Source organism: Lygodium microphyllum, chromosome 7 (assembly GCF_053477565.2).
Source record: "Lygodium microphyllum isolate KBCC chromosome 7, Lygodium_microphyllum_v1.1.10, whole genome shotgun sequence".
In the NCBI taxonomy this organism is placed as follows: domain Eukaryota; kingdom Viridiplantae; phylum Streptophyta; class Polypodiopsida; order Schizaeales; family Lygodiaceae; genus Lygodium; species Lygodium microphyllum.
The window spans coordinates 148,582,898-148,606,947 of record NC_141141.1 but is presented as its reverse complement, the minus strand read 5'-3'; the positions used below and the strand labels follow the sequence as shown (position 1 = coordinate 148,606,947).

General features: G+C 37.7%; 1 protein-coding gene across 1 annotated transcript; it reads left to right on the top strand.

The window, feature by feature from the left end:
- The first annotated feature begins 10,724 nt into the window (after nt 1-10,724).
- Nucleotides 10,725-12,007, top strand: LOC148034071 (dirigent protein 1-like). Its single transcript, XM_087682428.1, has one exon. The coding sequence runs from the start codon at nt 10,865-10,867 to the stop codon at nt 11,657-11,659; it is 795 nt and encodes a 264-aa protein (XP_087538554.1). The 5' UTR covers nt 10,725-10,864; the 3' UTR covers nt 11,660-12,007.
- The last annotated feature ends 12,043 nt before the right edge of the window (nt 12,008-24,050 follow it).

Below are 24,050 nucleotides of genomic sequence, written 5' to 3'. Positions count from 1 at the left end.
AGTGTGTAGAGGCTTTAGTGAGCAACCACTTGAAAAGTATGGGCACACCACAAATATGGTAAACACCAGAGGCTGTCATAGAAAAGGCTAAGTGTGGGTATCAAAGATGTGTTGGACATCTAGAGGCTGTAACAGGGGCCTCACAAAGTGATAGAGGTTGTAGTACAAGGTTACATGAGGAGTTTACAAGCTTATGTCAAAAGCATTAGGGCTAGGCAATACAAGGCTAAAAAAGTCTATCATAATAAAAGGACTAATGATGTTTTTCCTTCTCTTGGTAGTCTTCTTCTTCTTCTTCTTCTTCTTCTTCTTCTTCTTTTGCTCCATGGCATTTTTCTTCTTTAATAGTGACTAGATAGGCCTTTTGGCACCTCATCTTGGCGACATGACAGAATTTCTCAATGTGCCCGATCCTTTTGCAAAAGTTATAAACCAGTTGATCTTTATTGGCCTTGTACTTGGTACCTACATATAACATTTGTTCATCTTTAGAGGTGCTTGGTTCTTCTTTGGATTTTACCTTCTTTTCTTGTTCCAGAAGGGAGGCCTTAATGTCAACCAGTTTAGGTCTAGGCATGTTGATCAATGAGGTTGACAGATTATTATAGTCAAGAGGTAGGCTTTTAACAACACACCAATACAAATATCTTCATCTATCTTGAGATCAATTCGTGCAAGTCGAGTTAACAAAATTTACAAGTATTTTAAGTAAGTTGCAAGAGATGTGTTTGATTTTATATCTAGCTTGAAAAATTCAATCAGTGATCCATACTTAGATGACTTTGATTGTGCACCAAACAAAGTATCTAATCTCTTCCATGTATCATTAGAGGTTTCATAGGTATCCACATAGTGGATGTAGCTGTCATCCAATCCTAGCTTAATGATGGCTTGTGCTTTGTTATCATTCTTTTTCCAAGTAACTGCAAGGTCCCCATTCCAAGCTTCTTCTCCTTGCCATTGGCAATGGTCCAAATACCCTTCTTCATCATCAGAACGAGCTTGATGCGGGTTTGCCAAGTGTGAAACTCGATCTCTTTAAACCAAATAGTTAGAGAGTCTTTTCTCATGCTGGAACAAGAAACCAGCACCAAAACACTCAAATTTGAGCACCAAAACATTTTATTGTGTCAAGAGACACAAGGAATGTAGTGTCAAATAACACTTGATAAGTATCAATAGATATTATGCTTTGAGACACTTGAGTTTGATGCTTTGATGCTTGGTTTTCTCCCCTCCTTGCTAATTTGATGGAAAATTCTTGCTGGAAAGAGCTTCGAAACGGCTTCACTTGATTGAGGTTCAATCAGTGTTCAAGTTGACTTGCAGTGTGTTGAGAAACTCAAGCAATGGTAGCATAAAATTTCACTATGCTTGATGCTTGTACTTTAGTGAAAGCTTCAAATCTTCAAAAGCTTTCCAAGTCTTGCTTGTTGGATATTGGAATTTTGCTGGAAGCTTCAATTCTTAGTAAGTCATCTATATGCCCGACAAATTCCCTATGATAACTGGTGGAATAATGGTCAGAGTAGGGAAAGACAATAGGTCCAATTTACATTAGGGAAATAATTTGCGCCTAGTAGATTTGTTTTTTGCAACGATGTCCGGCTATAGCTTGCACAATGTTAGGAAAATTTGGACTGAAAAGATGTGCCTTGACCTAAAAAACAACTCTCGAGAAGAAATCTCGAAGAGATATGGATTGCTTGAAGAGATATGGCTGCTCCAACATAGGTAGATAGGTTTTGTCTATGGCAGCAAAGAGAGATAGAGTGAAGATGGAGGTGGAAGATGAAGGGTTTATGTCAAGTTAAGCTAACCAAAGATTGAGAGGAGCTGAAGGAGTAATTTGTAGAGCTGAGCCATGCCCAACTGGGCTCTGATACCATGTAGAAAAGGTTGGATCTAGAGCATGGCTATGGAGGATTAAAGAGGAAGAGTGAGCTCATGAGGTAACATACATCAATACCAAATGTCACACACGTGAATTAGGTTCCAAGATGGAAGCTTGGAATCATAAACACAATCTTGTGTAGTGGATTGACAATGACACAGACACTTTTCTAGAAGTACAAAAGTATTATGACATTGCATTCAAAAAGAGAGCAAGTACAATGCTTTATAGGAATAGACTAGGCTGCACTTTCCACCACTTTCCTAAAACTTCTTCACAAATTTCCACTTGATGATGTCTGGAGAATCCTCAATAAATGCTAAATCTTTCATGGATGCTCATCTCTCTATTTCTACACTTCAATTTGCTCCCATACAATTTTCCACCAAGATACACATGTCTATTGCTTCAAGGGAGAGGAAATAGTCCACCACCTAGAGCCTACATCATGATGATAATATGTTTTCTCCATTGTGGGATGAACTTCTTGTAGAATTTTTTTTGAAAATGATAATTTTCAATTCTACAGTGGTTGAGGAATCTTTTCAAGCATCCATTGAATTCTCCTCCTCTCAACAATGCCATTTTCTTCATTTTCAGTCCCTTATGATGCTTGTTGATGGTAGTTTTCCTCAACTGCGCACTAAAAACATGAAGCCCCAAGAGGAACACCAAGAAAATGGAAAATGTGCTGCAAGAAAATATATCTTCTATCATCAACAAGCATGTTGTTCATATTTTATGTAACCATAACAAGAAAAAGAACACTAGGAACAAGAAATCTTCACACAGCTTTATAGAAACAATTCTCCCATGGCTTTAACTTGAAAAAAACTGATTATGCTCTTTATATTCTTCATAGAATTCATCAAGATACCACAAAGACACAAGATAATACACCACTTTGAATGGAAATCATCACATAACATTCTTCTTCAAAAGGTTCAATATCTTTCTCCCAAAATCTCTTTCTCATAAATACATTGTTTTGTATAGATTTGGCTATCTTTCACTCACTTTCTCTCTTATACATACTCTCTCTCCATAATACATTGAAATAATCAAGAATAATCATCCATCACCCCTCTTTGCTCTTGAATACCCCTCCCACGAGGTATGTCTGGTATGAAAGGTTACCAGGACCACTACAGTGTCCCTTTGTAGCTTAATAATGTCACTATCACTTTAGTCTTTGCTTGAGTCATCAACATCTAGTTCTTCAACTTCTTTGAGCTATTTTGAACTTATATTTATCTCTTACCAAGCTTGGAAATCTCCAAGCTATACATTCATCCCACATAACACTTACAAAGGCATATAGAAGAGAACAAAACATAACAAAAACAAAGGCTCTACAAACGATCACTAGAGGGTTAACAAATAGTCATAAAAAAGTATTTAGCTCAACTTTAATTATTCAAAATAATAAAAAATCAATCAATAAGCTTTGAAACACTCTCAAACTCCATCAATTACTATTCCAATCTCTCATAGAGAAGAAGAATAGAGCAAAATAGAAGCTCAACATATCCAAATAGACACTATCATGACATCAACAGAACATGTCAGAACATCATATCTCCATTATAAAACATCATGAGCTTTCAAAACCTAATCAACCTCATCCAAAAAACTTCCAAACCAATCAATCAACATACAAAATCGATCCAAAATCGCCCAAAAAATCAAGTTATTTGACCCCTCAATGACTAGCTTTTATTTATAATATATTTATGAAAAATTATTTAACATGATTTTCAAATCTTTGGAATTTGGAATTGCATCATTGACACCGACTAGCCTCCCTTGTTGCACATTTTTATCCCTAGATTTTGTACTGCTTCTCCCTACTTTGCCCTTTAAGAAAATGTCTCAGCTTCCTCCTACTCTGATGGCAATTACTTGGGTTATTTTCCCAAATTTCATAGCTTTGTGATGCAACATAAAAATGCTCATACAAAATGGTTTGAGGTTTCTTATGTCTTCAATTATCCAAGGCAAATAAATGCATATACTCAAGATTGTTTATTGATTGAATTATCTGAGCTAGGTAAATCTTACTTAGCAAGTGGTATCATGTGGCTATAGGTCATGCAAATGAAGACCATGGGAAAGACTATCTACACAATTATTTGACCTATATGTATTCGGGACACTATATTTTTGACCTCATGAGATGAGAAGCCAATATTGACACACTACATGGAGTCTCTTACAAATGTTGTGCATGCCAAAAAGGCACAACTATATATATTAAACCTTAAGAGATATCAAATGATGTGGGAGTGACTTAATTTAAGGTTTAAAGGGGTAACTTTATAAGAGATATAGGTGTGCTTCTTATACTTCTTACTATCGTGCAATCCAAGAAGATAGATAAAGAAAAAGTGAGGTGCTAGTAGCCTGACATAGGGCTACTTGAATCATTGAAAGAGGGAAAAAAGAACAAGAGTTTTGAAGAAGTTAAGAAGGCATAAAAAGAAGGCTCTTGTGTTGGACAAAAAGGGATAGAACTTATATATATGGAACATACATGGAAGAGGGAAGGCCTAGGCTATTGATGGAGTAAGGTATACAAAGATTTATTGCTAAAAACTTAGTAGAATAGGGTGACATTTTTGTGATTCATCTTCACCTACAAATAATGTGTGGGGGCATATGCATTGGTATTCATGTCAATATGCATGCAGATATCTACTAATGAAAATTGGACTTGAAATATTGGTTGAATTATGCATCACTAATTTCTTGAACTATTATTGATGGTTATTTTGACAATTATATTGTAGCATATACCGAGGCTCTGCATTTTTTTGAAAAAACATTGGAAATTCGCATCCGCATTCCCCCAATCCCTTGTATTGTAGGCAATTGCAAGAGGCAAAGTTGCTCCTACACATAATTAACCCTAACAATTTTATTCTAAAGCTTACTAATTAAATACAAAATTAGCTTCTTACTCATCTTCTCCTACTTCAAAAGAGTTAGCACAAAGCTCTCCATAATTTCTCCTAGATAGATATAATAAAATAGAGAAAAGACTTCATAAAATCACAATTAATAGCTTTTATAAGTAAGGACTCATCCTAGTTAAAAGGAAATTAAGTTGTAGTCATTTTAGAATATAAATCAATTGATAAATTTCAACTTTGGTAGATAGGCTCCTTCCATCAATTGGTTCTTATAGTATCCATACCTAGTTAGAGTTTGCGGCTCATATCATTGCTTTGCTTCAAATTGATTTTTACTTAGAGGCTCTAATTTCCCCTTTCAAACCCATACTCAATGTTTTCGTCATGAACTCCTCAAGAAATATCCTCTATATTTTGGAAATATAGAAGTAGAAAAAAAGGCACCAGAACTAATCGCTCACCTCTCGTACAAAATGTTGGATCTAGAGCAAGGCTATGGAGGTTGAAAGAGGAAGAGTGAGCTCATGAGGTAACAGACATCAAGACCAAATGTGACACAAGTGAATTACGTTCCAAGATGGAAGCTTGGACTCATAAACACAATCTTGTGTAGTGGACTGATAATGATACATACACTTTCCTTGAAGTACAAAAGTACTATGACATTGTATTCAAAAAGAGAGCAAGTACAATGCTTTATAGGAATAGACTAGGTAGTACTTTTCACCACTGTGCATATGGGATTTTGCATCCTGAGCCCACACTGCTCCATACAAAGAAGCTAAGCTGAGTGTGATTGCCAATATCTCAATACCCCTTCTCAATCATAACTAGAGAAGTAAAAAGTGTGTAGAGGCTTTAGTGAGCAACCACTTGAAAAGTATGGGCACACCACAAATATAGTAAACACTAGAGGTTGTCATAGAAAAGGCTAAGTGTGGGTATCAAAGATGTGTTGGACATCTAGAGGCTGTAACAGGGGCCTCACAAAGTGATAGAGGTTGTAGTACAAGGTTACATGACGATTTTACAAGCCTATGTCAAAAGCATTAGGGCTAGGCAATACAAGGCTAAAAAAGTCTATCAAAATAGAAGGACTAATGATGTATTTCCTTCTCCTGGTGGTCTTCTTCTTCTTCTTCTTCTTCTTTTGTTCCATGGCCTTTTTCTTCTTTAATAGCGACTAGATAGGCCGTTTGGCACCTCATCCTAGCAGCATGACAGAATTTTTCAATGTGCTCGATCTGTTTGCAAAGGTTACATACCAGTTGATCTTTATTGCCCTTGTACCTAGTACCTATATATAACATTTGTTCATCTTTAGAGGTGCTTGGTTCTTCTTTGGATTTTACCTTCTTTTCTTCTTCTAGTAGGGAGGCCTTAATGTCAACCAGTTTAGGACTAGGCATATTGATCAATGTAGTTGACACATTATTATTGTTAGGAGGTCAGTTTTTTAACAACACACCAATACAAATATCTTCATCCATCTTGAGATCAATTCCTGCAAGCCGAGTTAACACACTTTCCAAGTAGTTTAAGTAATTTGCACGAGATGTGTTTGATTTTATTTCTAGCTTGAAAAATTCAATCAGCAATCTATAATTAGATGACTTTCATTGTGCACCAAACAAAGTATCTAATCTCTTCCATGTATCATTAGAGGTTTCACAAGTATCCACATAGTGGATGTAGCTGTCATCCAATTCGAGCTTAATGATGGCCTCTACTTTGTCATCATTCTTTTTCCAAGTAAGTGCAAGGTCCCCATCCCGAGGATTCTTCTTCTTGCCATTTGTAATGGCCGAAAGACCCTTCTTCATTATCAGAATGAGCTTGATGCGGATTTGCCAGGTGTGAAACCCGACCCCTTTGAATTGAACAGTTGGAGAGTTTTTGCTCATGTTGGAACAACAAATCTGCAACCAAAACACTCAATTTTGAGCACCAAAATATTTGATTCTGTCAAGAGACACAAGGAATGTAGTATCAAATAACACTTGATAAGTATCAATAGATACTATGCTTTGAGGCACTTGAGTTTGATGCCTTGATGATTGGACTTCTCCCCTCCTTGCTAATTTGATGGGAAATGCTTGCTGGAAATAGCTTCAAAATGGCTTCACTTGATTGAGGTTCAATGAGTGTTCAAGTTGACTTGCAGTATGTTGAAAAACTCAAGCAATGGTAGCATAAAAGTTCACTATGCTTGATGCTTGTACTTTAGTGAAAGCTTCAAATCTTCAAAAGCTTTCCAAGGATTGCTTGTTAAATTTATATCTACAACATATGCACCATAAAATCTTTTAATAGTGTTGCACTTGATTGAATGATAGGGAAATATATGTAGATGAGGCACATTGTTTGGATATATACAAGGAGCACAAAGTGAAATATTGAGAAGAAGTCCGTGTAAACTTAAGGGTGTTCTAGCCAATAGGTAAGCTTCATCAATGCTCTAGAACTCTAACTTGTGAAATAACCATCTTGAAATACGATGTAATTGCTTTATATGATATGTACATTTTTATGTTATTAATTTGGTCTACATATAATGAAATGAGTGGATTCATATGACTGGAAGTATTGCATTTTTTTAAATGTCTTTTTTAAGTTTTTGGTTGCATGTACATTAGTTTGGTCAATGTAAACTTTTAGCATGGGGAGACCAAGAAGAGACAAACACTAATGATTATTGGAGCAATTGAGAGTTACTATATTTGATACGCATCATGCTAAAAATGAAAGTGGAGATCATTGTGTTCTCAATGAAAGAAAGAGAATATATGTCTGAATCTATGTCTCTTGATGGAAGTTATTGTATCCATGGTCATAATCTATTATTGATGAGGAGATTAAGGAAAGGATTAAGTGCTCAATATGCATTGCATTGAGCATGGCTAATCTTTTTAGTGGAAAAGTAGCACCACTACACAAAAGCAATCCTTATCTATGCATTTGAGTCGCATAAGCATGTGGTTCAGCGTAAAGAGTTTATGGTTGGTAAAAATGTGAAGCATATTAAAAAACATGTGGAACTTATGGTAGAAAATGAGAAGTGTAGAATTATTAGTATTATACAAAACATGTATAGAGTGGCCATGAAAGATATATCTTTAAAAGCATTTGAAGATGAATGTAAGCTTCATACGTATATGAAAACTCCAAGCATGTCTCTTACTTGTGAGTATTCAACATACATAAATCCAACTTCAGGAAAATAATTTCTCTCAACCATGTATATGTTGTATTGGGAAAAACTAAAGAAAGAGATTGGACGTAGTCCTTTCTTTTCTATTTTGATTTATGAAAGCACGGATCCGAGGTTTGAGAAGCATCTAATTCTTTATCTTACATACTTGAAAGATGGGGAATGGGCCCTCATGAAACTTCCTTTGTAAAAATAATTGGGGTTCAAGCTAGCAAGGCTCAATCTATGTACAAGGGTATTTTAAAAGCGCTACAATAGCTTGATCTTCTAGTGTCTAGATTGGTTGCTATGGGCTCAGATGTTGCCACATCTATGGTTGCAAGAAGATTAGGATTTTTTGCTAAGCTTTCTAAACGATGCACTACATTTTCTTGGGGTGCATTACATTGCCTATATAAGCAAGCTTTTGTGGTCAAAGACACATGTAAATGCTTTGCAGAGATTAGTCATGTTGATAGCGTTGTTAATAAAGTTAGAGAATGGATAGGGGATTCATGTCTTTGAAGAGCCGAAGCAAACAAACTCATGTTTGCTTTCTTACCTAGGAATTATGAGATAATGAGAATTCATAGAGTGACATGGTTGTCTCGTGAAAATGTACTTTTTCGTGTCTTTAATAATATTAAGGATGGCTTTATTGTTAGCTCTTTATTGTTAGTTCGACATTATCTCACATAGCTTTGTGACAAATTTGGTAAATGAGAGAGACCTTTGGTTCACTCTAAACAATATGAAGGTAAATTGCAAAGATTTGTCTTATATCTCTTTGGGTCTTATGCATCAAAGGGGTTTCTTGAAGTGTGGAAGCAATGTAGTGCTGAATTAGAGTGGGTACAGATGTTTTCACCTCTATTAAAATTATGGTAGATTGCAACGGTGTTACAAACAAGTTCAACTGCTTGTGAAAGAGGTTTTTCTAAGCAAAACTAGGTTAAAAGTGCTGGGAGATCATGCTTATCTCTCATCACTTTAGATATGCTCATGTTTATGTCCCTTTTAGCACCAAAGAATATGGAAGAAGTAGATTGGGATTTTATTTTTGAGGTTTGGAAAAATATGGAAATAAGAGGCTCTCGAGTTTTAGAGCCATCATCAGCACACCAACAACAATAACTTTCTATATTTATACTTCTGATAAGTGTATATCAACAAACAGATTTTGTATTTACACTTTAATCCTTTTTTTTGGCAATTGCTTATTATAGTTGCATGATATCAGTTTCATCATGCATCATCTCTCTCTCTCCCTCTCTTTGGACTGCTTATAAGCATCAACAACTCTTTATGATCATACTTTTGACATGCATATTAGCATCACAAAGCAACATGAATAGCTTTTTATCATCATACTTTTGAAATGTGCATAGTAGCTACAATAACTTTTTGTATTTAGAGATCAACATTTTTATTGCTAGTTGCTTATAAATATATGATATCTAATTGTCATGTCCTCTCATTTTGGATAACTTATAAGTAGCATGAAGAACATTTTGTTACCATACTTTTAACGTGTATATTACAAAAGCAACAACTTTTTGTATTTAGACTTCAACATTTACCATAGTTGTTATGTGATATCAAATGTAATCACAAATTTTGATCTTTGTTATTCATGCTATATGCAATTGTCAAGATAAGAACTTGATCGTTGTTTTTGCTTTTTACATGCTTGAACTTTTGAGTGCACATGTAACAGTTTTGTTTTAGTTAAGTCTAATCTAGTTTTCTCTAATTTAATATTCTACCATTTAGACCGGTTGAGTTGGCATAATGTAAGCATAATCTTTTATTTAAGTGGTGTTGAACTAGATCAAACTTATATATTTCTAATACATAAGGTGAAGTATACTCAAAGAAAACATTCTTCGTCTAGGAAACGTGCTTAAAAGAGATACTTATCTAATTAAGGTTGTTATATACGTTTGCCCATCTTTCTAGAAGGGCAAGCTCGTTTTTGCCCTTCGAAAAGAAAAGGCATAGTGCCTTTCAAATTCGAGGGCTGATTGGCGTCGTATGATTATGTACGTGGCTATAAGTCAATACGGTCAAAAAGGTGGCAATGTGAAAGCACTTCCACTAGCCAGCGAGACTTTCTCGAACAGTGAATGAAATTATGGAAGATGCCATAAGACTTTCCCGAATCCCCATGCAATGGCAAATTGCAATTTGCACGAAACATGCATTTGACATTGTCGATTGACTTGATATAGTGGAGTTTACAAGCTCATTAATGAACTGTCACCATCATCATCCTTAGATGACAATTGATGATGCGAAATTATGTTGATTCTTAAATTTTCGAAGCAGCCGCCGTGCTCATTAAATTACAGATACGCCGTTAATGTTTAGCAACAACCCGGTAAGCTTAATTGGACTAGTGCTGTTGAAAGGTTAGCAGCAGGGACGAGTCAGCTGTTGAAAGGTTTATGGTGGCATTTGAGTGAGCGGCGCTGCGCAAAGCTAGTAGAGTCGTATTGGAAGACTTATTGGCGCTGCGCACTAGGAGGTGATATTTCCTGCCTGTGTCACCACAGCAAGTTGACTTGTTGGCAGGCGTGTTGAAATGTCAAACCCCATCGCCCACGTGACGACGGGGCTGATGTGGCAGTTCGACTTGCGTAACCCGAAAGGTCGAGGACAGCCTGCCACTTGCGTTAGGTGAGGGCCACGTAGGCGATGGGGCTTGCAATATAGCTTGAGTGCCTGACAGCCCCAAACTGTCAGCTGCGCATCCTCCATCTTATGATCTCTGGTTGTAGCTCTTAACTTCAGAAGTAGCCGAAGAGCCTGTGATCACAACCGATCGAAACATATTCTTGTTGCATCGGTAAACTAGCCCATAATACAATGTCGTTGTTACGGCAGCTGGCCGTCTTATCTACTCGCGATGTAGGACAGGTTGTCCAGGCGAGATGTAGATCAAGGGCACATGGCGCACTAGCTGCATATTGCTGCAGGCAGCTAGTGCTCAGCATGCTGTTGCTACTGATTGTTATGGCTACCTTCAGCGCCGGCAGTTGCAGTACTAAGCCTCCGATAAGTGCAGATGAATATACTAAGCCTCTGCGTGCAGCTGATGATCATGAGGTGAGACAGGATATTCACAAGCACAGGAGTGCGAGGGCACTATTGTCTAACTTGACCGGCAGCAGCCACAATACTAGTCGGAATGTCCAGCCGCCGAGCTACCAGTTCTACCTGCACATGACCATCTTCAACCCGGCCGTGATGAACAGCGACTACTTCACGGGGGTGTATGGGCCTTCGCCGCTCCCGGCGTCCGTCTCCAACCCCACCAACTTCGGCGTGGTCACCACCTTCGAGGCCCCCCTCACCCTGGCGCCCTCCAACGCCTCCGCGCGCGCGGGGACGGCCCAGGGCATCTACGTATTCGACAGCCTCAAGGGCCTGGTGCTGTTCCACTTGTTTACGGCCACCATCGACGACGGCATGCACAAGGGCACGCTGTGTGTGATGGGGCAGATGGTGGAGTCGGACGCCGAGCGCGTCCTGGCGGTGGTGGGCGGCACCGGCGACTTTCTGCTGGCGCGCGGGGTGGCCACCAACCGCCTGGTGGAGCTGGTGCCCAACCCCGCTCCCGCCAGATGGACCCTCTCCTTCGATCTCCATCTGTACTACTAAATAATAACGAAACTGTATTATTGTCCCCTCCCACGTACACACAGGCGGCCACACCCTAGTCAACCTACTTCCCCCCCAAAATACACACACAAAACAACGCACACACACACACACTCTCTCTCTCTCTCCCTCGTCCACAACTAAGCTATTATTCCAATCGCTTACTCCAGCTCTACTGCAGCTAAGCCAGTATCCCACCATCACCACCCACCCCAGCTCTACTGCAGCTAAGCTAGTATTTCCTTTGTACATTAGACTTCCACAATTCATAAATTGTACTCAACAGCCGTTCTCTCTTCCTTTGTAAGTTTATCAAATCTTGCATTAATAAAACCAGCTTTGCCACATCATGAGCCTTTCTCACTATTCTTCCACCTTCTATTTTATAATTTTTACCTTTTTTTTCTTATTAATTAATTAAAAAACATAGCATCAAATTGTTCATATATAAGGCCCTTTCTAGTTTGCTTCTCCAACGGTCCCAAAAGTCAAAGACAAAAATAAGTGGTCCCAGCATACATTTGCAACATCTAAAAAATAGGTATAGCACTTTAAACAATGAGTCAAAATACATTTCTTTGTATATTCACAAGCATTTGATTGAGAGCTTAAGGTATTGAATGATAAAGCCTAGAACCAACAAGAAGCAAGCACTTTAGCGATGCTTGGATTGAGGCTATCTAACAAAGCCTCTTCTTCACGTTTGATTGAAAGCTTTAAGTTTTCAAATGATAAAACCTAGAACCCAACAATAAGCAAGCACTTTAGCGATGCTTGGATCAAGGCTATCGATGTGTGTTCACAAAGATATGCCAAGAGAAAATGTATTTATTGCATACAAGGGGCTTAAGTTTGTTATGTAACTTATTACCAACTATAACGGGTTGTCAATTTGCATATATTTCAAGAAATATAAACTTTGCACATGAAAATCAAACTATTATGTGTACTTTTGACTACAAGGGAAGGCACATAGACGACTATAGTCATGCATTTTTTGAACCAGGACAAAAACTTGCATGCACATTTAATATCCTACTAATATGCTTCAGAAGACCCTTCAAATTCACGTACATTTGCCAAAAAATAAGCATGTCTTGTAACACATATGTAAATGCACTATGTCTCCAATTTTCACAAAAATTTGAATATTTTTCTAACCACAATATGTTTGCACTTTTCACGTGTATTTTGATAAGAAAAAACAAGTACATCTAGTGCAGAAAAGAAGTCATGGAGGTGGTGGTGTAACATTGTGGCTCCATGGACTTTTCTCTTTTGTACTTTCTTGCATACTCATTTGGCATCTTATATACAAATGGATGTCACTTTTTATTTTTAAAAAGCACACAATAGTAGACTTTGACACAATAAAATGTTGAATAACAATATAAAAAAGGAACAAGAATGACAAAGTCTAGCTTATATTCCTATAAGTATACAATGTAGTACAATAAACCATCTATATAAGTGTAAAGCCACCTTTCATGACTATTACTATGGAGCAACCTTTATATCTCATGGAAGAAAGTGTCATCAGCATCGCTCTCTTGCTCATCATCCTTATCGTGCTTTGCAGCACTTCCTACTTGGCTCCCTTTATCTCTTTTTGCTTCATCATATTTTTGCCTCTATACATGTTGATTATATAAACTTAGAAATGATTAAAACACTCAATTTCAAAAGTCAAAAGAAATAACTTAACACATTCTACTAGCTATAATTTCTCTCATTGCTATTTTGTGATAATGCGCTATGTTTATAAGTTCATCCATGTGTCAATCCTATTGTGATATTTTGTATAGGCTATCTCATGTCAAGTGGGATTTTGATCCACAATTTTAAATTGTAAATTAAAAACACATTAGTAACAATAAAACCAATCACAAATTTAAGAATTAAAAAACTTAAGATAAAGTGTAAATGCTTTCAAACTCCACCTCCTATGTATCAACACCTCTTGATCTAACATGTCATGATCTTTATTGCCCCATTTGCATTCATCATGCCTGCCTTTGTTGTGACTAAAGATCCCATGCTCCACTCTACTTGGTGCTTCAATCCACTCTTAACCATGTCTAGAAATCGGCATAGGTATATGATCGAAGCCTTGTTCTGCCCTCCTCTTGTTTTTCACTACTCTAGATTTTAATGCATTTGATAAATACTTTATATGAGCATCATGTAAGGATAAATGAATATTTTCAAAATGTGACATTAGGGGGCATGAATCATCACTCCCCTCTACATAACTTGGACTTTGTAGATCTTGCATTTCTCTAAACCATTTAGTCTGGTTAGTCATATGATTAGATGTACTTAAATCAACATACCATCTATAATTATCTGACCTCTTTCTTGTAATACTATTCATCATATGATGCATAACATATAGGTGCTCATTTTTATCATTCTATCTTTCGATAATGCATGATTTCCATATTGTAATTTACCACTATAAATGTCATTCTTCTTATCATAATAATGGGTTCTAATATTTTTTGTTTTTCCATAGTAATGATAATACTAGAATTATTAGAACCTCCATTCTAGCGTCCGTCTATTCCTCTAGAGCTCTCCCTAACTCTAGAATTACCATGGCATTCCAAAATCTTCATATCACTAAACTATTGATTTAACATATTTTGTTTGTTATGACTAGTATGATCCATACCACGGTCTCTTGAAGAACGGAATTTAGCATGCCCTCTTCCCACACTTGGAGTAAAATGCTTGGATATGTTAACTACTTCTTTCAAATGATTCATCCTACATGTTGATCTCTTCAATGTGATCATGAGAGAGACCAACTTATCAAAATTTTGAAAGGATTTCCATACATACACAGAAGTAAAAAATGGTTTCTATTTTTGTTTAAATTAAGGCCACTCAATGCAGATGAAATGGAATCATCATTATATGGTTATATATCATACTTGCTAAGGCATCTCCAATACTCCTCACCTTTATAACATACTCATTTATACACATCTTTCCTTGCTTCAAAGTATTCAACTCTCTCGAGTTTAGCCTTTCCTATATTTGTATTTATTGAAATAGATTTTCCAAATGTTATCCAAGCCGCATGTGAATTATCTATATTTTTTAATACCCTTGCACAATGTTATCATGACTGTTGACAATCAATATATTACGTTTTCATCTTTTGCATTTCATTCTTTCCAGGCCTTTAATTCTTCTGCACAATTGCAAGATTAGTTAGTGTTGGTTTATTTTCTTCACATAAAATAAACCCATACGGGCCTTCTCCAACAAGAAAGTTTATCACATAGAACTTTTATGATGTATAGTTATTATCGTCTAGCTTTTCAATTGTAAGATTTTGACTATTCTCAAACATATTATGAAAAAATTGACTCCCAAACATCAATAAAGTCTCTACAACCTTCCACAAGGTTTGTTTAATAATAAACTAAGTAGCCATATCAACAATACATATGATTTGCAACCTATTTGTAGATAAATCTTGTGTTTACTTCTTGAAAAATACCTTATAACTTAAAAAGTTGAAATCTATAACCTGTGCACTTGTAAGAAGCTAGGAAGACATGTTTTATTGAAGGAGTTATTAATAATACATTATCACACTCATATAGGTATAAAAGATATGACATATGTCATTTTTGGACATATTTGATGATAATACAATCACTATCTCTCATCTCACTTGTTGGCACACTTAGTTTCATGGGTTCTCTCTCTCTTCTTTTCTATCTTTCTAGTCTTTCTTCCTCCTCATCACTCATTCTCTTTTCTCTTTCCTCTCTCTTTTACTTTTCTTTCTCTCACCTCTCAACCCTCTTCCTAAGAAGTGGTATCAAAGCATTGGTCTTTGATCTATTTGGTTCAATCTTTTCTTGGATTTCTTCCATAGGCTTGTTACATCCTGGTTACTCAAGGACATAGTGTTAGTTTTGAAAATGGATAAGTGCAGTGACCAAGGAGACCAAGAAAAGCTAGTTAGAGCTAATTGGAATACTTGAAGAAAAAGTTGAAGATATCTTGGATAAAATAGCTGCAGGTGGTGCATCCATAATAGGCCATTTTGGAGCTAAAATGGTTGAGAACATGGAGAATTGAGTTATTTTTTGTTAAAAGTCTAGTTAGTTTACAAGACATTCTTTCTTTTTCCTCTCTCTTCCAAATTTTGGCTGAAGCTTTCATGGAGGTCAACAGGAAACCTCTCTTCATGATTAGTGTGGACGATCTATGCATTATGCTTAGTCTATAGAGCATACTTGTAAAGGATATTGATCAAACCTTGGATAACAACCATTAGCTATTTTTTGGTGCCTTTTGCACTGGCTAGAGCAGGCTTCTTCTTTATCTTCAACACATTTTTCTTCACTTCTTATTGATCAAGCTTTAGTTGGCCATGTTTAAAGGGTAGGGCAACTGCTATATCAACCTCTTGAGCTTCTCTTTCAACTCCTTGAAACCCAAGCCATGGCAAAGCAAGGCAGCAGCCTCAGTGTTCAAGATTATGCATCGTTTTTCTCATAAGGCTTTCTATTTGACTATGGATCATGAATAGTAGCAAGATTAATCCATTTCTTTGTTTCTTCAGGCTCTCTTCTCCTTCCAATGACCATGGATAGCAAGGTATTACTGCAACTTCTTTTAATCCTTTAAGATTACTCAAGAAAGTTTATGTTTAGGGCAAAAGATATTGCTTTAGCAACAAGTATTGAGGTGGAAGATTGAAGAATTGGAGAAGTTTAAGTACATTAAGCCTCTTGAAGCTCATAATGGAGTTATGTTTTGTGACTTTTGTTCAAAGATCTTGAATCTTTGATATTCAAGCGTTCAAAGCAAGCTTTGGGCATTGATTCTTCACAAATTTAATCTTCTTCAAGCATGTATGGATTGAATTTAATGGATTATTGATGCTTCGTGATGGATTATGGAAGTTTCTTCAACCACTAGACTGAAGTTTGATTCCAAGTAAATCAATCATCTTCTTCAAGCTTGATCAAGGTTTTTTTACTCTCTTAATCTTTGACATCTCTCAATATCGACTTGTTTTAAGCTTATCCACTTGTTGATGGGAGATTCTTGATCAGTTAATTCTCTGAATAAATCAATAGATCATAGATTAGTGTTCTTCTTATATATTAGAGGCCCTTTTCATTGAAATTCAACATTCATTTCAGTTCTATTTTATCATGGGTATTATTTACATGATCTTAATGCATAACCCTAATTTGGTTTTATGATTCTCTTTGCCCAAGAAAGAAACATTGTAAAGGGTACGTGCTTGCAATCAATGAGTCACTAAATTACATTGGTATGACCCTTAGCCAACCCCTATTTCTTGAGTCCAATTTTTCATTGCGTGGTCTTGTATATCATTAAAGGTTGAAATCTTGCGCATAGCAAAGGAAGAAAAACTAGCTCTTTGGAATTGAGTTCAAAATTGCATAAGATTGAACTAGTTATTTGGTTAAACTAGTTCACAACCTATCTCTTCACAGTGTAGGCTTGTGGAACTAGTTGTTTTGTAGTTTAGAGGCCAACTTCTATGCCATTATTAGTGCCCATTTTGAGGGAAAAATGTGTTTTAAAAGATTGTAAATTAAGCTTTTCTAGGACTTCATTGTTGGCATGAAAATTTGCAAAAAAAAAAGAGGAAATTTGGCCAATTTTAGACTCCTATTTTGGTGCTTTTTGGGTCATATGGGCACTATTTGAGCCCTCTTTTCATTGTTTGTTGCTAGATAGTTAATATTTGACATGTGTGTATATTGTATGAATGCATGTGATAGTAGTTGGACATATGTATGATAGCCATAGCAATGACACATGCTTGGAAACTAATTTGAAACATTATATACTACTAGTTTGACTAAATTTACAATTTTTATAATTTCAAAAATCTCACATATTATGCAAATAGTTGGTGACAAATTGATAAAGAACAACTATAGTATTATATGGTCATACCATATGAAGAGTTTTTTTATGGAGAAAGGTCTATGGGGCCTCATTATAGGTGAAGATACATGCCAAATTTTCTTGATGAGCCCACATAAACAAGGATTGGATAAGTAAAAACATGAAGATCTTGCATTGTATATCTATAGGTATCTTGGAGACATTGCTTCTGCACATTAAAAAGATAAGTATATGCAAATATTTTTGGAAAATCATTGAGAAGATGCACGGTGCTTGCACAAAGGCCACAAAAATATTACTAAAGCGAATATTGAGATAGTGTATGGTATGAAAATAGTGCAATAGTGACTATTTGGAAAAAATGATTTAGGTTACAAAGGATCTTGCTTCAATAAATGCACTAGTTGATGATGATAACTTTGTATTTGTTACTTTAAATGGACTTGAAACTATGTGTAAGCCACTTGATACCTCTATCTCTATAAGAGGAGGCTCTATACCTAATTTTTAAGAGTTGATTAGTTTGCTTCTTACAAAAGTGGTTGACTTGGGCTGCAATGCACATATAAGTTGAACGAATGCAAGTCTGGATAGTGTGTTTTATCATACGAGAGGCCATGCTAGCTCATCTAGAGTTAGAGGATCATTATAAGGTCATGAAAATAGCTTTACATATGGTCTTAGTACCTTGGGACATGACGATTTTATGCCTATAGGCTAGGAGGAGATCCTACTCTCTAGAGGCAAAGGATATTCTAGTCTACAAAGAGATGGTGCATGTCATTATTGTGGGTAGTTTGATCACTTTGAGAGAGAGTGATTACATAAGCAGAATACTATATTTAGGGGTCAAGAAAGAGCCCCATTCAAACACTATGCAAGTGGATACAATGGTGGTGGATATGGTTCTGGAGGTGTTTCATCACCTAGAGGTCATCTCTTTGCAATGGAGCATGTACTTAGTAGTATGATGTATTCTCCTAGAAAGGATGACTAGCTTTTGGATCTAGGTCCTGTAAACCATATGATACACCATTCAGAATGGTTTGATAGAAAGCATCAAATACAAAATGAGAAGTATGCGGCTGTAGGAAATGACACACTATATAAGATAAGTCATATTGGAAGTGTTTCTTTGGTAATTGGAGATGGGATAGAAAATAAGCTTGATGATTTTTTCTATGCACGTAGCTATCACAAAAAAGTTGGCTTTAATTGGTCAAGTAGCTCTTCAAGGGCTACAAGTATGGTGCTTCATTGTGGAGTTAAGGAATGAAAAACATGGCAAGCTTATTACTCATGATAAAAGAAAGGCATGTTATTTTCTTTCGATGCAAGGAACTCCCATTATACAGAGCTCTATGTATGTTGAGACAAGGAATGGACAAGATAAAGATATTGGAACTATGGCATAGAAAAATTGGTCATGTAAATCTACAAAGGCTTAAACAGATTCTATCTAGACATGTTATTTGTGGACTTCAACAATTTAGTCATATAAATTATGATTGTGTATGTGAGGCTTGTTAGTTTGTGGCAAGTAGTCTATACTTCCATTTCTAAAGAGAGAGACAATAAGCAACTTTTCTTTGGAAATGGTACACTTGGGAATTCAGGATCCATGTCAAAATGCTTCTTTAAAGTGAAAAATGTAGGTCTTGTATCATCTTTATTGATGATTTCAGTAGAATGAGTGTTAGATTTCATGGAAGCAGGAAGGAGAGCAACACGGAGTGAAGCAACATGCTTACACTCTCTATTCTTCTTCTTATTCATTTAGCACACACATAGTGCATATACAACCTAAGGTCATAAAGACCATTCACACTAGAAGTAACACCGACTTATTTAATACACCTAACTGATCTAGCCAGACTAGCTGTGTCCAGCTCATGTCGGTCAAACACACATGTACGAGCTTGATATTCTAACACTCCCCCTCAAGCTCAAGACAGCATATGTACTCCAAGCAGTTGTCTAAAACCACAAAACTTATCTTTACCCAAGGACTTGGTAAAGATATCCGCTACCTGTTCATCAGTCTTCACATACATAAGATCAACTCGTCCTGCAAGAACCATCTCTCTGATGAAATGGTAGTGTACCTCAATGTGTTTCGTCCTGGCATGATAGACTGGATTCATAGCCAGGAGTACACTACTCAGATTGTCACATAGTAACTTCACTGGAGCATCTACCTGTATGTCCAAATCAGCCATAAGCTTGAGCAGCCATGAAATCTCGCATGCTGCCAATGCAGCACCCCTGTACTCTGCCTCAGTACTTGACAAAGCAACCGTAGGCTGCTTCTTGCTGCTCCAGCTAATCATGCCGCTACCAAATCCAAATGCATATCCACTCGTAGATCTACGATCATATGAGCAACCTGCCCAATCTGCATCCGTGTATCCAGTCAATATCAAGGGCTTATCTCTGACATAGAACAGCCCATATTCTACAGTGGACTTAACATATCTCATAATGCGTCTAACTGCATCCAAGTGCGGCTTTCTAGGCTTCTGCATAAACTGGCTTATGAGCCCTACAGCATAGCTCAAGTCAGGCCTAGTGATGGTCAAGTAAATCAAGCTGCCAACCATCTGCCTGTACATAGTCACATCCTCTACTTCAGCCCCAGTGTTCATGTCTAGCTTGACATTCTGATCAAGAGGTGTATCCAGCGGTTTGCATTCAGCCATGCCATACTTCTTCAGCATCTCTATGGCATAGTGCTTCTGCATCAGGCATAACCCATTGTCAGTTGGAATTACCTCAATGCCTAAGAAATACTTCAATTCTCCCAGGTCTTTCATGTCAAATTCAGATTTCAGCATCTTCATTGCATGCTGTATGCCCAAGTCATCATCACCAGTGATTATCAAATAATCAACATATATGACCAGCACTACTAAACCACTGTCAGTCTTCTTTGTAAATAGGCTATGATCAGCCCTACCAACAGCAAAACCCAATCTCTGCAAGTAGTTACTGATCCTAGCATGCCAAGCTCTCGGAGCCTGTTTCAGCCCGTATAATGCCTTTTTCAGCCTGCATACATAATGCTGAAAATCAGGGTGCACATATCCTTCTGGCTGAACCATATAGACATCCTCTGCTAGGTCACCGTTAAGAAATGCATTCTTAACATCCATCTGCTGCAATTTCCAGTCTTTAGCAGCAGCCAAGGCAATCACAGTGCGTATAGTTGCCATCTTGGCAACAGGGCTGAATGTTTCCTCATAATCAAGTCCATACTGTTGGGCATACCCCTTTGCAACCAGCCTGGCTTTGTATCTCTCCACACTGCCATCTGACTTGCATTTGATTTTATAGACCCATTTGCAGCCAATGGTCTTTTTCCCTTCAGGCAGTGGTACTAAATCCCATGTTTTATTTTTAGCCAAGGCATTCATTTCTTCATCCATGGCTACACACCAATTCTCATCTTTCACTGCTTCAGCATATGTACTTGGTTCTTTGACCTCCATCACTTTTGTCATGTATGCATAATGCTTTGCAGAGTAGCCATTGTATGTCAACCTGTCAACAGGGTATCTTACCCTCTGCGAGCGTCTAAGCTGTGGTGCACTACTCGATTCCCCTCTCTCATGAGGCGAAATGTACCTGCTCTGCCTTGTGCCAGGCGTATAGACAGTCGGAATACCAAGTTCGCTGTCTAAAGTATCACTAGACTCATAGCCCGAAGTCATTCTGCCAGGTGTCATCATACCAGATGCATCCTCAATAACTTTCTCTTTTTCTTTGCTGTCCAAGACATCATGTCTCCCCCTCACTGACACACCGGTGTCAGTGGATGGCGAGCTCCTCAATCTCCCTGTCCATGGGGATACTATCTGACTACGAGGTCCTGTCATAACAATACTCTGCTGTAAATCAATTGTAGAGGCGATAGTGGAAGGAGTATCTGCTGGCACTGTAACTGGTGATACATACCAAGAACCCATCTCATCAAAGATAACATCCCTGCTTACCAAAGTCTCCCTGGTAGAAGGATCATAGCATTTGTATGCCTTCTTCTCCTGCAAATATCCACTGAAAACACACTTATGTGCTTTGGGATCCAACTTTTTCCTTTTCTCATCTGGAATATGCACATAAGCAAGACAGCCAAAGACTTTCATGTGACTTACATCCGGCTTATAGCCATAGAACTTCTCAAACGGTGTCATATCATGAATGCCTGCAGTGGGAGTCCTGTTCAAAATGTATACTGATGTCATAACAGCCTCTGCCCAATAGTAAAGTGGCATATGCTTTTCATTCATCGTAGCCCTAGCAGCTTCCATCAGAATTCTATTCTTCCTTTCAGCTACTCCGTTTTGCTGCAGAGTGTAGCTGTAGGTGAGCTGCCTACGAATGCCATTTTCAGCCAAGAACCCATCAAATTCATTTGATACATACTCCCCACCACTATCAGATCTCAAGCAAGAGATGTAGCATTCAAACTCTTTCTCAACCTATGCTTTAAATTGCTGAAAAACAGCAAAGACCTCATCTTTTGTTTTCAATATGTAAAGCCAGGTATATCGACTGTAGTCGTCAATGAAGGATACATAATATCTAGAACCTCCCATAGATACATTATGAGCTGGCCCCCAAACATCAAAATGCACTAACTGCAATGGACGTGTACTCTGTCGTACATTCCTGATAAATGGCAATCGTGACTGCTTACCGAATTGGCAAGCCTCGCATATATGACCAATATCTGAATATTGGAACTTTGGTAACCCTGCAACCAGCTGTTTCTTTTGCATAATTTGTAGCCTTTGCAAATTGACATGCCCCACTCCCTTGTGCCATATTTCCAAATCCCTAACAGTGCCAGAACCATGGGCAAACATAGTTGAATTCAGCTCTGGCAAAGAAGCATCAAGAGTAAACATTCTGCCATTCCTGTGACCACGAGCTATCAACTTGCAGCCATTTCCAAATTCTTCAATAAAGCAGCCATGCTTATTGAATCTAACTTACAAGTTCTGCTGACCAACAGATAACAAGTTCTTCGTAATTGAAGGGATATGCAATACATCATGCAAATTTTTCTTTCTGCCATTATGGACCACAAGAGGCACTTTGCCTTTATGCTCAATGCTATGCTGCGTGTCATCACCTATGCATACATAGCCATGCTTTTCAGCCACCATATCCGTGAACCAATCACCGTGAGGGGTCATGTGATTCGACGCCCCTGAATCAATGTACCACACTGCATCATCATATATTTTTCAGTAGCCTTATCTTTGACATACTGCATGGCAAACAGTCTATCACCAGAGTCATCTGCCTGACTGGACGTAGCATAATGTCCATGCTGCTTGCCCTTTTGATTTCCCTGCTTCTTCCAGCAATCCTTTGCAATATGCCCATACTTTCCGCAGTAGTGACAATCCTTATCTTTATTTGGATTGTCTGACTGACGCTACTGCTGCCATGAGCCTCTGCCACGGGAGTTAGATCTCCCCCTGCCGCAAAAGGTTCCACCACCTCTTGCATTTGATGACTGCTGATTGCTATTACTATAGGATGCATTCTGCTGGCCTCCTCTACCAGATCCATAGCCTCTACCACGACTACCACGACCACGCTGATTCGAATAAAAAACTGCATCCTTATTCTTTGAGCTGCTTGACCCTGTAGCTAAGCCAAGCTTCACCTCTTCATGAATCAATAATGCAACCAGCTCATTAAAATCAGGCATCTCAGCCCGCACAGATACTGAAGTGTCAAAAGACTTATACTCCGGACCCAAGCCATTTAAGGTCACTGCAACCATATCCTCATCTTCTACCTGTGAGCCAACAGATGCCGGCTAATCTGCTATGGTCTTAACCTCTGTGACATAATCTTGTATGGATCTGTTCTTCCTCTCCATGTTATTGAATTTTTGCTTCAGTTGTATCTTCCTTGCACTTGTAGTTGTGCCATAGTATTTGACCAATATATTCCATGTATCTGCTGGGGATTTACAGTTCATGATCTGCATCACCATAGCATTCGAGATACATAATGACAACCAATGTAAAACTCTGTGAGCTCTTTCTGTCCAAGCTCGATGCGCTCGTCTTTGATCAGCTGTAGGATTCCTATCTGGAACTTCAGGTTCAGTCTCAACACCTGTCACTAAGTCCCAGTATCCTTTGCCTATTAGAAAGTTCTCCATGCGGAACTTCCATATTGCATAATTGTTGCTATCAAGCTTTTCTCCCACAATCTGGGTTACATTATCAGTTCTATCAGCATTTGCCATGTTGCAGACCTTGCCTGACTACCTACAAACCAAGATCTTCTTAACGGTTCAACTTCAGCCCGGAACTGTTTATGACAGTTTTCTGCAATTAATTGCAGTAAAAAAACAGGGTATTTCAGCCCACTAATAGTCCAAAACATCTCACAACCAAGTGGCTTAACCTGTGAGTAAAACAATCAGTGCAAATACTATGTATTCACTTTG

Coding starts and splice junctions, on each gene's coding strand:
- LOC148034071 (XM_087682428.1), top strand. CDS start 10,865: ATGTCGTTGTTACGGCAGCTGGCCGTCTTATCTACTCGCGATGTAGGA.